Here is a 14,210-nt window from a genome sequence, read left to right as displayed (position 1 = left end):
AGCTTCATTAAAAGCACGATGACTAAAATGGGTTTTAATCCACATTGGGTAAATCTTATTATGTCTTGTGTTTCATTGGTGCTCTATACTAGTATTTGTGATAGTTTTAATATGGAGGCCATTGTTCCGAGTCGAGGCATCAGACAAAGGGACCATATTTGTTTATTATGTGTGCGGAGGGGCTGAGTTGTTTGCTGAACAGAAGTGTGAGCTTGGGTCGTCTATATGGGATTTCAGTTTGTCGAGGAACAAAGCCTATTAATCATCTTTTTTTCGCGGATGATTACTATCTTTTTTTCAGGCTAATAAGGTGGGGATGGAGGAAGTAAAGCACGTCCTTGAGGAGTCTGAAGTGATTTCTGGGCAACTTGTTAATTTGAACAAATCTAACAATATGTTCAGCTGCAATGTTGCACAGGAAGATAGACAAAATATAGCAGCTAATATGAATGTCGAGGTGGTGGAAAATCAAGTTTAATATATGGGTTTTCCGTCTTTAATAGGCAGAAATAAAAAGAAGATTTTCAACTATATTTCGCAGCGTGTTTGGCAGAAAGTGAAGGGATGGAACGCAAACTTCTTGTCACGAGGAGATAAAGAGATTCTTATAAAAACCGTTGCTCAATCGTTACCAAACTATGTCATGAACAACTTTCTTTTACCGGTTAGCTTATTTGATGAGTTAGAGCGTATGATGAATTCCTTTTGGTAGGGATAGAAATCAAGTCGATAAGAAAGGCATTAATTGGGCGAGATGGTACAAATTGTGTATTCTGAAAAAGTTTAGAGGATTGTGCTTTAAGAAATTGAGAGATTTTAATATTGCAGTGTTAGTTAGACAATCTTTGAGGTTGATTAGTGTGACAAAGTCTATGATGTCAAGGTTACTTAAAGCAAAGTATTACCCACATACGTCTTTTCTTGAAGCCAAGATGGGTTCCAATCAAAGTTATATTTGGCGTAATTTGATGGAAACCCAAGATGTTATGATTCGTGGTGCTAGAACAAGGATCAAGGATGGCAAGAACACTAGAATTTGGGATGACCCTTGGCTTTGTGATGCTACCAATGGTTTTCTCGCTGATCCTAAACCGCCAAAGTTCAGTGATGCGTGCGTGAACAACTTAATGGAGATTAATGACAGAAGCTGGGACGTGGGCTTGATTTATGATGTGTTCAGTCCCCAAAATGCTGCTCGTATTATCTGGTTCCTGTGAGCAACATAAGTTCCAATGACAGTTGGTTTTGGGTTCATGAGCCTCGAGGGAATTTTTTAGTTAAAAGTTGTTATCGAGCTTTGCGAGGTGAGTTTAATATTTTTAATACTTTCATTTGGGAGAAGATTTGGAAGCTGAAAATTCCTTTGCATGTGAGGAATTTTATGTGGAGAGCGTGTTCAGGATATTTACCAACAGTGGATGCCTTAGCTAGTCAGAGAGTTTTTATTAACGCGGATTTCCATATTTGTGGAGCAGCTACCAAATGTCTTATTCACCTTTTCCAAGATTATTGGTTCGCCATTGAAGTTTGGGACGTCTCTGTAAAAGAAATTGTTTCAGTTGTAGGGAACTCGTTTATTAATTGGGTTTCGTCGTGGTTGAACTTGTTGAAGGATAAGGATGCATGTTTGGTAATGATGATCTGCTGGAACCTTTGGTTAAATAGGAATGCTGTTGTTTGTACATAGAACAAAGGTACTGTTTCTTTTGTAGTGAATAATGCAGGCCATTAACTTGCTGCATAGCGGGTTACTAATGCAGGCAGAGCCGATTTACGTGCCGAATCAACAGTAAAGGAAGACGGAAGAGTCAAGTGGTGCAAACCGGCTTTCACGACCCAAATATATTGAGCCGAGACCGGCACTAGGGAATGGGAGTGCTAGCTCCGAAAACCGTAACAAGCCTAGAAATCGCTATAATTTTTTTGCAAATAATCAAATGTTTAGTTACTATACAAACGGAAGCAAACATATCAATGTATATACTCTTCAATCTATACGATTCATAGTGGCGTTTCTGTCACAACCCGAAATCACGAGTCGCGATTGACGCTAGGGAATGCGAATGGTTGTTCCAAAACCCGTAGCAAGCCTTTTAAAAACACATATAAATTTATTTTTGCAATCAATGCGAGAAACCAAACCATACAAACATACACAAATTTTTCATACCAAAAATATTTTCATAAAAGCTTCTCAAGCTTGATGTATTCATACGTCTAAATCAAATCATGAAAACGTATCATAAGAACCTGGGTCTTACCAGATGTCTCACATCCAAGCACAGCCCGTTCCAACATAAAAACAAACGGTTTAAACAACGAATTTCAAATAACATAAATATCAGAGTTTGCACATATAAAAAAACCGTTTTACAATTATCCATACAGACTAGGACTTGATCCTATTGCAACATCACTGATCTCGTACATATTTCAGACTTCTGGAACAAGAATAAAGTCTGGATTACCAAAACTAGACACCTGCACCAAACACTGTTCGGGGGTCAGTCGAAACTGAGTGAGTTATACGTTACATACCCTATTATCAAAATAGCATCGCGTTTTGAAAACGTTTTATGCAAACACAATCCTTTCATATACATATACTTTTACTCCATTACAAGACTGGATAAATCTCTAATTCTTAAATCATACTCATTTTCATTTTACCTCCCATACACACCCAACCAAAGGTTTTAGCTGTGACATGAGTAACAATAATATTCACTTATAAGCGATCTACAATCGTAATCAACAGAAACAAAGAACGCATGTTCAATATTCTCAAAATCTATAAAACTCATATAATATCATTTCAACAATTGTGATATCCATCTCTGTAATAATTCACCAAACCCTAGGTCTGTAACCAGGAACACAACATTGGCTTACAGCCTAGCCAAACTCTTTCTAGGCCACCAGACGGCTAACCCTTCTACTTCATTAGCAGGCTCGGCCCTTCTGCCTTCACTAACCATCGTTCAGGACTTAGCCCGGTTGTAATACCCCGAATAATTTTATCGTGCCACGTGTCGTAAATTCCGACAAATTAAATCAAGATAGATTTAATTTAATATATCAGGAAATTCATAATAATTTATATTAAGCTGTTTAACGGAATTTAAGGAAATAGCTGAGAAAATTCATATAAAATAAATTATAAATCCCGACTTGATAATTACTTCTCAAAAATCCGCGAAATATTTTAAAGTATCTATGGTAAAAGGTTCAAGTCAATCGGAGACTGTTTAAAATTTGGACGCGGATACGTTTTGGGCTAAATTGCAACTTTTGAACAGTTCAACGACCAAAGTGTAAATTAGCTAATTGAGCCTCGAGGATAGAAATTAGAAGATTAGTAATGGAAAATAATAATTTTTGGTTAGTATTATTTATTTAGATATAAAAAAATACGTAAGTAATTGAGTTAAAGCGGATAATTAACCATTTGGTTAAAATAGAAAGTTTAAAATAGAAATGGTTTAAGTTTAAGAGATGAGGGACCAAAATGACCTTTTAATCAATATATATGATCATATGAATAAGAAATGAAAGAAGAAAAAGAAGGCTATAGAAGTGAGAAACGTATTAGAGAAGGAGAAAATTGTGATCGATTTCGATCCGCCGCCGTTTCGCCGTTTCTCGTCCAAATCGCACGTTCTTTATATCGATTTGTTCGGGATTCAATCCTCTACCATCTTTGAGCTTAAAAAAGGTAAGCTCGACGTTTTTGATGCGGGAATTAGTGAATAAGGGCTGTTTCGTTTTTAAACGAACTGAATGAATCGTAATCGCGTTTCTATTATCATTTTGATGTTTTCAGAAAGCTAAGACTTGGGTTTTATTGGAGCAAACGTTTTACGCATGATGGAGCACGTTGGAGCGGCCCGAAAGTGAATTCCAGGTCTGTGCGAACGCACACAATTGTGTGCGATCACACACGAAGGTGTGCGAGCGCACACCTATGTGTGCGAATGCACACAGCCTATTGTGCGCTCGCACAACCAACGACATGTCCGTTGAAGGCATTTTTCGTCCCGTTACGACCTAGTTTCCGACTTTTAAAGTGTCGTACATTGAAAAGGAAATTCGGACCCCAAAAACAAAAAATTAGATATCGAACATGACGTGTTCGATTAGGGTTTCGAGATATAAGGAACCTATGAATGGAAATCGATTAACAAGAGATATAACAAGTATCTCGACTAGGTATTAGAACACGATCAAAATTAAAAGACGTATCTAGAATAAGATCATGTTAACCTAAGTTTATAACTTAGGATTTTGGTACTAAGTCTACGTTTATGAATTAAACGTACACGTAAGTTGAATAGGTGACTGACGTACCGACAAGGTACCAGGCCGACGAGCTGGGATAGCTACGAGATCGAATGACGCATGGAACCTACGTGATTGATTGGGGTAATGCAATTTTGGATAGCGGCTTATGTGAGTTGCAATTTACTTTTGCGTATTATTATAAAAGCTAATTTCTTATATTACAAATACTATTATCAAACACATCGCATTTATATGACTTGTTCGTATAAGATATTGCTATGTTTGATTGGTCTGATTATATGAATGATGTTTTATTCATTGCTTTGAATACATGAATTTAGTTTGCGATCCGAAGAAACTAACTACCTATTGGATGTCAATAGGCTGTGTGATCACCAGTAATTGAGTGAGTCTAGCGTCTCTAGATTGTCATTGAGATTATGAAATGCGCATACGATATGAATGTGGACACGAGAGTGAACTTGGTTAAAGTAACCTGAGCCCCGTATCTAGTGGGTTGAGCTCGGTTGTGTTATCCAGAGGTCCCCAACATGGGGGACCTCATGGAATTAAGAGGTTGGTCGCGGCTGACGTGGTTGAGTTACTTCCGGGCCAGACTATTTGGATCAATTTGATTTGATATTATACGTTTAGCCTGTCAAGGATTAGAGTTTCGATCGGATCTATTGCTTGAGAATGTTATGTTGTTTGTTTATGTTATGTATTGAATTGTATATCTTTGAGTATGTGATGTTATATTTTCATATTACCATTACTAATTTGCATACTCACTCAGTATTTTTCCAAATAATGACCCCTCATTATTGATGTTTTCAGGTAATCAAAGTCGGATCAGACAAACCATCCTCGTTGTGCCAGAAGTCGATTGACTTGCACAAGTACGAGTTCCTAGAGCTGCAGTAGTCAATAGGTGTCAGTATAAAATGTGTGAATCGATTTCAAATAGTTTATTTTGAATGTAAACTCTGATATAATATTTTAATATCTATAATTGTATTATCTAAAAGAGTTTTCTGAGAACGTTTTATATATGATATTACGTTTTTATTTGCGAAAATGTTTTAGTAGTTTTAGACTTGCTACGGGTTTTAGAGTTACCACTGCCATTTCCTAGCGTCGGTCTCGGCTCAATAATTTGGGTCGTGACAATTGTGGTATTAGAGCAGTTGGTCCAGTTACCTCTGCTAAGATGCGTTTGTTGGTTAAGTGACCTAGGAACTACTGCAGCTATAGAGTTGAGTTCTGTCTGATCCAAGTCATTTGTATTGGTTGCTTTGCAATAAGTATGATTGATTGGCTTGTGAGACGTTTGTTTGCTTCTTGTGACACGTGTATATAAGATACATACACGTATTTCGTTTTCAATTGGATAGGCATGCATGATATGCCTATTTAGATGAAACTTCTAGGGGATGTAATGCCTCCTATGAATAGTATATAATTGTTATGGCTGTGACTTGATAGTAAATATATGTGTGCTTAGCATCAAATAACGCGAGAGATGCTATGAAAGTCGATTAATCGAGACGTCAAGATGTGTATGAAAAGAAAAGTATGAAGCTACAGAAGTGGGAGAACTTGCCAGGTATGGAGTTTAATGGTCTACAGAACTTGCAAAACTCGAAGTTTATAACTTTTTAAAGTTATTTGTTTAAACGATTTTGAAAACATAATTGTGCCTAGACCCGTAATAGTCATTGATAATTGCCACGACATTGATAGAAATGCATCACTACATACATCAAGACATGCATTAATAGGACATGCATCACATGCATTATGCTCAGACGAAGAGGTGAGATGTGGCAACTCTTTGGGGATGAGAGACGTCATCACCCTAGTGCACAATTTTGCTAAGATTTAAATGGAATTTTGAAATAAATTTCAAAATGAGTCGTTTTATGTGGAAGAATTTTCAAGAGTTTTGTTTTTTTAAGTGTGAGTATACATAGACTAGAACTCTGTAACGGAAGTAAAATGCTCGAGATCAAGTTGCAATCAAGACCACGAGAAGAACAAATACATATAGTCGCGAGAACATAGGATTTGTGCTTCTAATTAATGAACTTAGCTTTGATTGGACAGACTAGTATAAAATTAGAATAATATATGTGTTCGGATAGTAATGCATATCCGATTAACAATGAATAGAACATGTATGTTATGCTTAGATATTCTTAATGTTTGGTTAAGTCTATGTGAGCGGAATGCTCGCAGGACTTAAGATACAATGCGTAACCAAGGAAAATCTTGGAGACACATATTTTTTTGAACTCGGTCAACATAGATGCTTATAACCACGATAGTAATATGCGTAGAACACATACAAAACGAGTATATGTTTTGATGATTTGTTAAGTCTACAATGAGTAAGAACACTCAGAAGATTTGTAATACAAGACGAAATCATAGAAGGCCTAAAGGAAGGAGACGTTCCTAAGGTCAAATTTACGTGGATAGTGGTTATTTGTGATGACTAGCAGGTGTTATATTTTAAGGAATTCATCAGGATTCCTTTATATACTCGCCATACTAGGAACAAAGAACTGCTCAAATGCGTGCTGTTGCACAACTAGTGTATGAGGCGCTAGAAGAAGATCGAAGTAACGAAAGCGAACACAACTCAGTTCATTTGGCCAATAGAGGCCAGGAACAAGATGAAGGTCAATGGGAACCTAGCAAGACAAAGTGGGAATGTATAGGCACCGGGAGTGCCGCAACAACCCAACGTCAATATGAATCAGTTAGCAGCGGAAGTAACTGATATAAGGAATTATATGCCAATAATATGAATTAAGTTTGTGACCCGACTTGAGCAATTCTTTCTACCGTTAGCTCCGATTAAGGATAATTGAGAAAGATGAGGGTAATTAGACCAGAAGATACGATGAAAGTGAAAAGACCAAAAAGCGATGGCCAAGAAGACGTGCGACGAGAATATGAGATACAGAGTACGAAATTGGATCCACCAAGTACAGTTAATGCCAGTTCCATATGGGATTGAGAAGTTTACAGTATGAGACTTGGCCAACTAAGTATAGCTAACGTCAGCCCCGCATGAAAGTGAATAATTGAAAGATCGAGAGATAAATGACAAGTACTGCAATAAGTGGATTAAGAGTTGAAACTTCCACCTCAAGCTTCCAATTGTGAAATGGAGTAAGTAAAGCGCGAAAGGTATACATGTAATGGATGATAATGAAGTGTTGAACCTTAGATTTCAAATTCGACTAACAAAGAGTTAAAGTATAAGGCGATCGTTATGGATGATTAGTAATGACCTTCGAAGGAAGAACGTAAATACGTTATGTGGCGGATTAAGACGCGCTATATAGCATCGAATATACTTGGTATGTGATTAAAGTTCGTGCATCGAGATACATGAAAAGATATGAATAAGAGACCTAATGTGAGAATTGAACCATACTAAAGAAAGTGGTGTCGGTTAGACCGAAACAGAAGATAAGAAGATAACAGACAAGAGTAAAGATACCTACAAGAAAATATTCATGTTGAAGAAGGTATAAGGATCTAATGACGATAAAGGATATAAAGAAGTCAGTTAAGGCAATTAATATTGAGAAAGTACGAATAACCTACGTATGTCGCAAATAACTCAATAAGAGGAAGCAAAGAAAGGAAAAGAGAAAGTGACATGTAACGATGACGAGAGGATCAGAAGAATTGAATTCTATATAGTCATGAATACATAGAAACAAAGAGGGGTAAAGATGACAGAGACATAGGATCGGATCCACTGACAGTTAAGATGTCAGTAAGGATACGAAAGGACGATATGTGAGTAATCGAGAACGCACTATGTCAAAAATTCAGGAGAAATAGACTGCGACCGTTATTTAATCAATGATCGACGTTCAGAGTGCTGAAACAAGAAATATCAGAAATGCGAGATACGATAGAGATGATACTAGCATATGATCGGCTTTACAGACGGCCATGATGACAATACAAATACGACAAGGCGATACGTATACAATTGAGAACATACTACATCGGGAAATTCAGACGAAGAAGGTCACAACCCTCTGTTAATGATCAATGTTGTAGATATTAAAAGAAGAAGTACACGATGTATAAGATGTGATGAAGAGAAATATAGTAGATGTATAGACGCAAGAAGAAAGTCAAATAAGCCCTATAAGGAAAATAAGCAAAGACTTCATAAGGATACGTCATGAGGATTTACCTCATAGATAACTATGATATGCGACGATAGCGAAAGAATTTTCATACAATAAGAGAAATGACAAGACATAAAAGAACAGTAGATAGTGGGATTAAGTTTCCAACATCACGACAACAAGAATTATAAGGTGACAACAGTAATAAGAATGAGACTACATAAGTAGTGAGGCGCGAATTAATCGAGTACCCGCATTACTCAACAAGGAAAACGATTATAGGACTAAAAGTATTGACGAAGGAAAAGAATCACGAACGAAAAATCGTAGGTGCATGTGAATTCGACTAATATCGTTATAAAGAAGATTAAGAGGTACGAGCGCATGAATTGTCTACATCATCCGATATCGAATGAGGAAGCATAGTAACAAGGATTATCGTCTCTAGTAATAAAATATCGCTAGAACGAACTATCATTGAATATCAGTATTAAACTAAGAGTTTAATTACAAAGGACAAACACAAGGATTGTGTTATAGAATAAGAAGAAGAGATCAAAGGTAAGGAATCATAGTACATAAGGAGACGACCGAAATTACAACAAAAGAAGATAACAACATGAAGGTTGTCAATGATAACTAACGTCAATGTACAAGAAGTACATAAATTGAAATGACGATTCAATGCGCTGACAAGTGTCGTAAGATGAACACGGTATCCCTACAAAGTTCAAGATATTAAGGGGGTTAAGATAAGTCAAGAAGTAATATGAAAATTCGAGGACGAATTTTTATAAGGGGGGAAGAATGTAATACCCCGAATATTTTTATCGTGCCACACAAATTAAATCAAGATAGATTTAATTTAATATATTAGGAAATTCAGAATAATTTATACTAAGCTATTTAACAGGATTTAAGGAAATAGCTGAAAAAATTCATATAAAATAAATTATAAATCCTGAGTTGATAATTATTTCACCAAAGTCCGCGAAATATTTTAAAGTATCTATAGTAAAAGTTTCAAGTCAATCAGGGACTGTTTAAAATTTGGACGCGGATACATTTTGGGCTAAATTGCAACTTTTGAAAAGTTCAAGGACAAAAGTGTAAATTAGCCAATTGAGCCTCGAGGATAGCAATTAGAAGATTAGTGACGGAAAATAATAATTTTTGGTTAGTATTATTTATTTAGAGATAAATAATACGTAAGTAATCGAGTTAAAGCGGATAATTAACCGTTTGGTTAAAATAGAAAGTTTAATAGAGAAATGGTTTAAGTTTAAGAGATGAGGGACCAAAATTACCTTTTAATCAATATATATGATCATATGAATAAGAAATGAAAGAAGAAAAAGAAGGCTCCAGAAGTGAGAAACGTATGAGAGAAGGAAAAAACTGCGATCGATTTCGATCCGCCGCCTGTTTCGCCGTTTCTCGTCCAAATCGCACGTTCTTTATATTGATTTATTCGGAATTAAATCCTCTACCATCATTGAGCTTCGAAACAAGGTAAGCTCGACGTTTTTGATTCGTGAATTAGTGAATAAGAACTGTTTCGTTTTTTAAAAAATTGAATGAATCGTAATCGCGTTTCTAATATCGTTTTTTGATGTTTTCGGAAAGCTAAGACTTGGATTTTATTGGAGAAAAAGTTTTATGCGTGATGGAGCACGTCGGAGCGGCCCGGAAGTGAATTTCGGCTCTGTGCGAAGCACCGTGGGTGCATATCACAACTCAACACCTCTCACATACATCATTACCGAGTGGCCTATCACCAACATAAATCTCAAACCATTTAAGCAGAACTAAATAACCATTTGGCCATAAAACCATATCTCAAAACAACTTCAACAACAAACACTTTAATAATGCATCATTAACCAAATCAAATGACTATCCAATAGCCAAAAAGGCATATCACATTTCTAATTCGGACCATATACAAATCACAAGTTGCATATTCAAAGCAATACAAATAAGTTGTATACAAACGACACAAACCAATCCAATCAAATCAAGCCAATACAAACAATCCAAGCCAAATAATACAATCCAAAACAATCTAATCCAAACCAATTTAATCCAAGCAATACAATCCAAAACAATCCAAACAATAAACATTTGCTATGCGTTCAAGTACGATCCAATTTTTTATGATTTTCATGTCTTGGCCGAACCCCTTAGCCAAAATCATCAAATTCATAACTTGTCGATACCTATTACACAATCACATTTCAAATATGTTTAAATCTAATAAACTTATAAGTAATATCTATAATCCAAATTTCACTTTTAAAACCTTTATTAAACACATTATTAATGGTTATATCATTCATAACCAACTTATACGCTTAACACGACATATAACCCTTTTTATGTCAATATCGCACTTTGCGTCAATTTATCGTTTACTTAAAACGCTTAACTCTTAACTCGATTCCTTAGCGTTTATTTGTTTAAAGACGGCCCTATACATTTCATATACATCCATATACATTTGATAAAACCTTAACTCAAAGTTTGTTTTCAAAACTAATTTTACATCCAAGTCGAAACTAGTTCGCGTAGCTTGGCATTTTCGTCAAAATCAATCGTTACTAGACCTCTGGGATGGGGTGACTTCAACCCCTTCCTCCTTTGCTGCCCCCCCTGTTTTGATAAGGGGAGGGGCTACTCATGGCACACCAACAAGTATCAATTAACCTATCAAAACCGATCAGTGCAACAGATAAACTCCATTTTTAAGCCTCAAATCATCATCATCACCATCACCATTATTAATCAAAATACCAAATGAAGCTCAAACCCTTACTGCACACAACATCACAATTCTCACATCTCACCAATTCAATCATTAAACTTAACTTAAACCAACTAATTAACCATTAGAAGCACCATTTCTATGATTGAATACATCATCATCATTAATTTTAATAAAACCCAAATTCACAAGAGCAAACCTAACTAAGAGGTGATGATTTTTACCTTAATTTTTGTGGTAGATGTGTAGAGCTCGTTTCCCTCGTTCCATGATCGCAAGAATCGTCCAATTCCGTTGAGAAACGAAAAGGATATGGCCATTTGAAGTTTTGGAATTTTTGAATTTGGGGATGATGAGGAGCATACGGGAATTTCTCACTTCAGCTGAGAATTGTGTTTGAGCTGAGTTAAAACTTAATTCATTAACTATTTATTATTAAGGCAAAAAGCCTCCTTTAGTCCTTAAAGAAATAACCTCAAACCATTTCGATTTCTAGCTTAAAACTTGTCCGATTTCATCGATTAAATACTCGATTTTTACACCTCGATAAATTTTATATTATTTATTGTCCAAATAAATAATATCACTCTATTATCTCATAATTCTATTTTTGATATTTTATGTTGGCAATTTTAACCAAAAACGCTCAAATTCAATTTTTGAGCTAACTTGCACTTTTTTCACTTTTTCGTCCAATTTTCAATTTAATAACTATCGATAATCATTATATCGATATTATTCTTATAAATACTAATTCCCGTTAATAATCTATTAAATTTCTATTTTCTGGAAATTAAAAGTTTATTTTCAAATTTTGGGTTAATGTGTACTTTTAGCCATTTTTTTATTTATCTTTTTAACCCAATTTCATTTCCTTTATGCAATATTATTATTGAAATTTTCTTATTAAAATTTCAATGTCGACCTACTCGGGTCCTCCTTTATTTAATTATTCCACTTAATTTCTTATTTTTCTCATTTTAAATTATTAAAATGAGACGCCGCTTATTTTTAAAATACCCAAATATCGGTAAATTACCCAAATATCGGGGTATTACAGTTTCACTTCCGTAACTTGTACGTACTAGCCCTATTTATCGATCTATTTAAAAGCAGTTAACATGAACAACATTCAACAATCACACAACGATGCCTAAGTAGACATGTACACCACACACACAAGATCTTACTATTCTAGGCCACGATTCGTCATTCGTATACTACTGCAGCGGTAAGGGAATTCATACTTTGTGCAAGTCAAGGACTTTCGGCACAAAGGAGATTGACTGTTTGATCCGACACTAACCACCCGAAAGGAGAAAACATCAACGAGGTCAGACAATGCTGAGCGAGCACATATATATATATATATATATATATATATATATATATATATATATATATGAACATATATTATAGTTCAAGCATTTCATCCGATCTAAACCCTAATCCCAAACCAACCTGGAGTAGGGTAGAATTCCTAATCAGAACGACCAAATACGATTTCTCAAATTCTTTTGGTAAGGTGCCGGGATAGTTCAACCGAGTTTAACCTTACCAAGTGGTACCGTCCGGGATAGTTCAACCGAGTTACACCGGTACCATTTCTTATATCGAAACGATCGATCGATATGAGTCTCGGGATAGTTCAACAATGGTGACTCAGTAGATACAGGCTGCGGGATATTTCCATCAAGTTGACCTCATATCTAAACAAAAGATAAGAGTACTCTTCAAAGATATCGAGACTAATTCTATGACTTGCCCGGGCACTAGTGATCACACAGCCTATTGACGCCCAATAGGTATCTCGTTTCCCACGAATCAAATATTAGTTTTCACAATGCAATATAATTGGTAATTCGATATACAAAACTCAAATATATATCGGGAAAATAATATATCATGCGATGCATTTTAATACTAACGTGTAGTATAGCATAAAATAAATATAGCGTATAATACGCAAGAGTAGTGTATACTCACTACTTGCTAACCATAGCCTTCGATAATTAGCAAACGATGTCATGTTGTTTACGTTTCGGATCCCGTTGGTAGCCGTCTTATCGAGTCTATGCAAATTTGATAGTAAGGTGAATTAATGGAATTCTAGCTATAATTAATTAATCTAAAATTAGGTTTCTAGCCGACTTTGGTTATCAAAACCGCTTAATTAAAATAGCTCGAACTCAAAACAAATTAGACATTTTCATAGTCCGCAATATCCTCTACGACTTTCCTTTAGACTCGAACTTCATTTGACATCTCTAAGTTCTCCAAATTGTTTATCAAAGTTAGCTTCTTAAAGCGTCCTATTTATTTCATGTTTTTCGACCAATTTTGAGCTATTAAAATTATTACTTAGAGTGGTCCAAACTCTAAATAAAAATGTCATTCCTACAGTTTGGCATGTCGCCTACAATATTAGTTTACCTTAGTTTGAAAATAGCGCTCGAAAGTGTCGGAAACTAAGTCGGAAGTTGGTTCCCTAAGACTGATTTTCAAAACAGCTAAAGCAGTCCTCTAAGGGCTGCTATTTAGACCTCAAAATAGTATCCGTAAAAAAGCTCTGCTCCGAAACAAATTTGATATTCCTATACTTCACAATCATATCAACAATTTCCGTGAAGACTTCAACTAGTTTCGATGTCTCGATATTCCGTAATGATTTTCAAAGTTGCCTCTTTAAATAAGTTAAAACAGTTTCTAACTTTCTTATTTTTCATTCAACTTTGACCTTCGATGTAACACCCCGCAGTTTTCTAACTTGTTCCGTTAAGCCTAAACGGTACCTTGGGTTCGTTTGAGTGGTTCGACCACTTAGATTCGCGTTTCGATGGTTCCAAACCTTTTAGAATGTGTTTTAAGATATATTAGAAGTAGTCTCGGGGTTTGGAACGTTTTCGATTTTAACTTCAAAATCTCAAATTTTCATCGGAGGCAGTAGCTTTTCACGGGCGCGACATGCATGAATCGCGGGCGCGATTCATGTATCGCGGGCG

General features: G+C 35.7%; 1 protein-coding gene across 1 annotated transcript; it reads left to right on the top strand.

The window, feature by feature from the left end:
* Positions 1 to 481: 481 nt before the first annotated feature.
* On the top strand, positions 482 to 1,217 carry LOC126657077 (uncharacterized). Its single transcript, XM_050351700.1, has 2 exons — positions 482 to 689; positions 829 to 1,217. Exons 1-2 carry the CDS (start codon positions 482 to 484, stop codon positions 1,215 to 1,217), a joined length of 597 nt encoding a protein of 198 aa, XP_050207657.1.
* Positions 1,218 to 14,210: the final 12,993 nt, after the last annotated feature.

Source organism: Mercurialis annua, linkage group LG7, assembly GCF_937616625.2.
Source record: "Mercurialis annua linkage group LG7, ddMerAnnu1.2, whole genome shotgun sequence".
Classification (NCBI taxonomy): Eukaryota; Viridiplantae; Streptophyta; class Magnoliopsida; order Malpighiales; family Euphorbiaceae; genus Mercurialis; species Mercurialis annua.
Note: the sequence above shows the minus strand (reverse complement) of the source record. Positions and strands in the feature narration are given on the sequence as shown.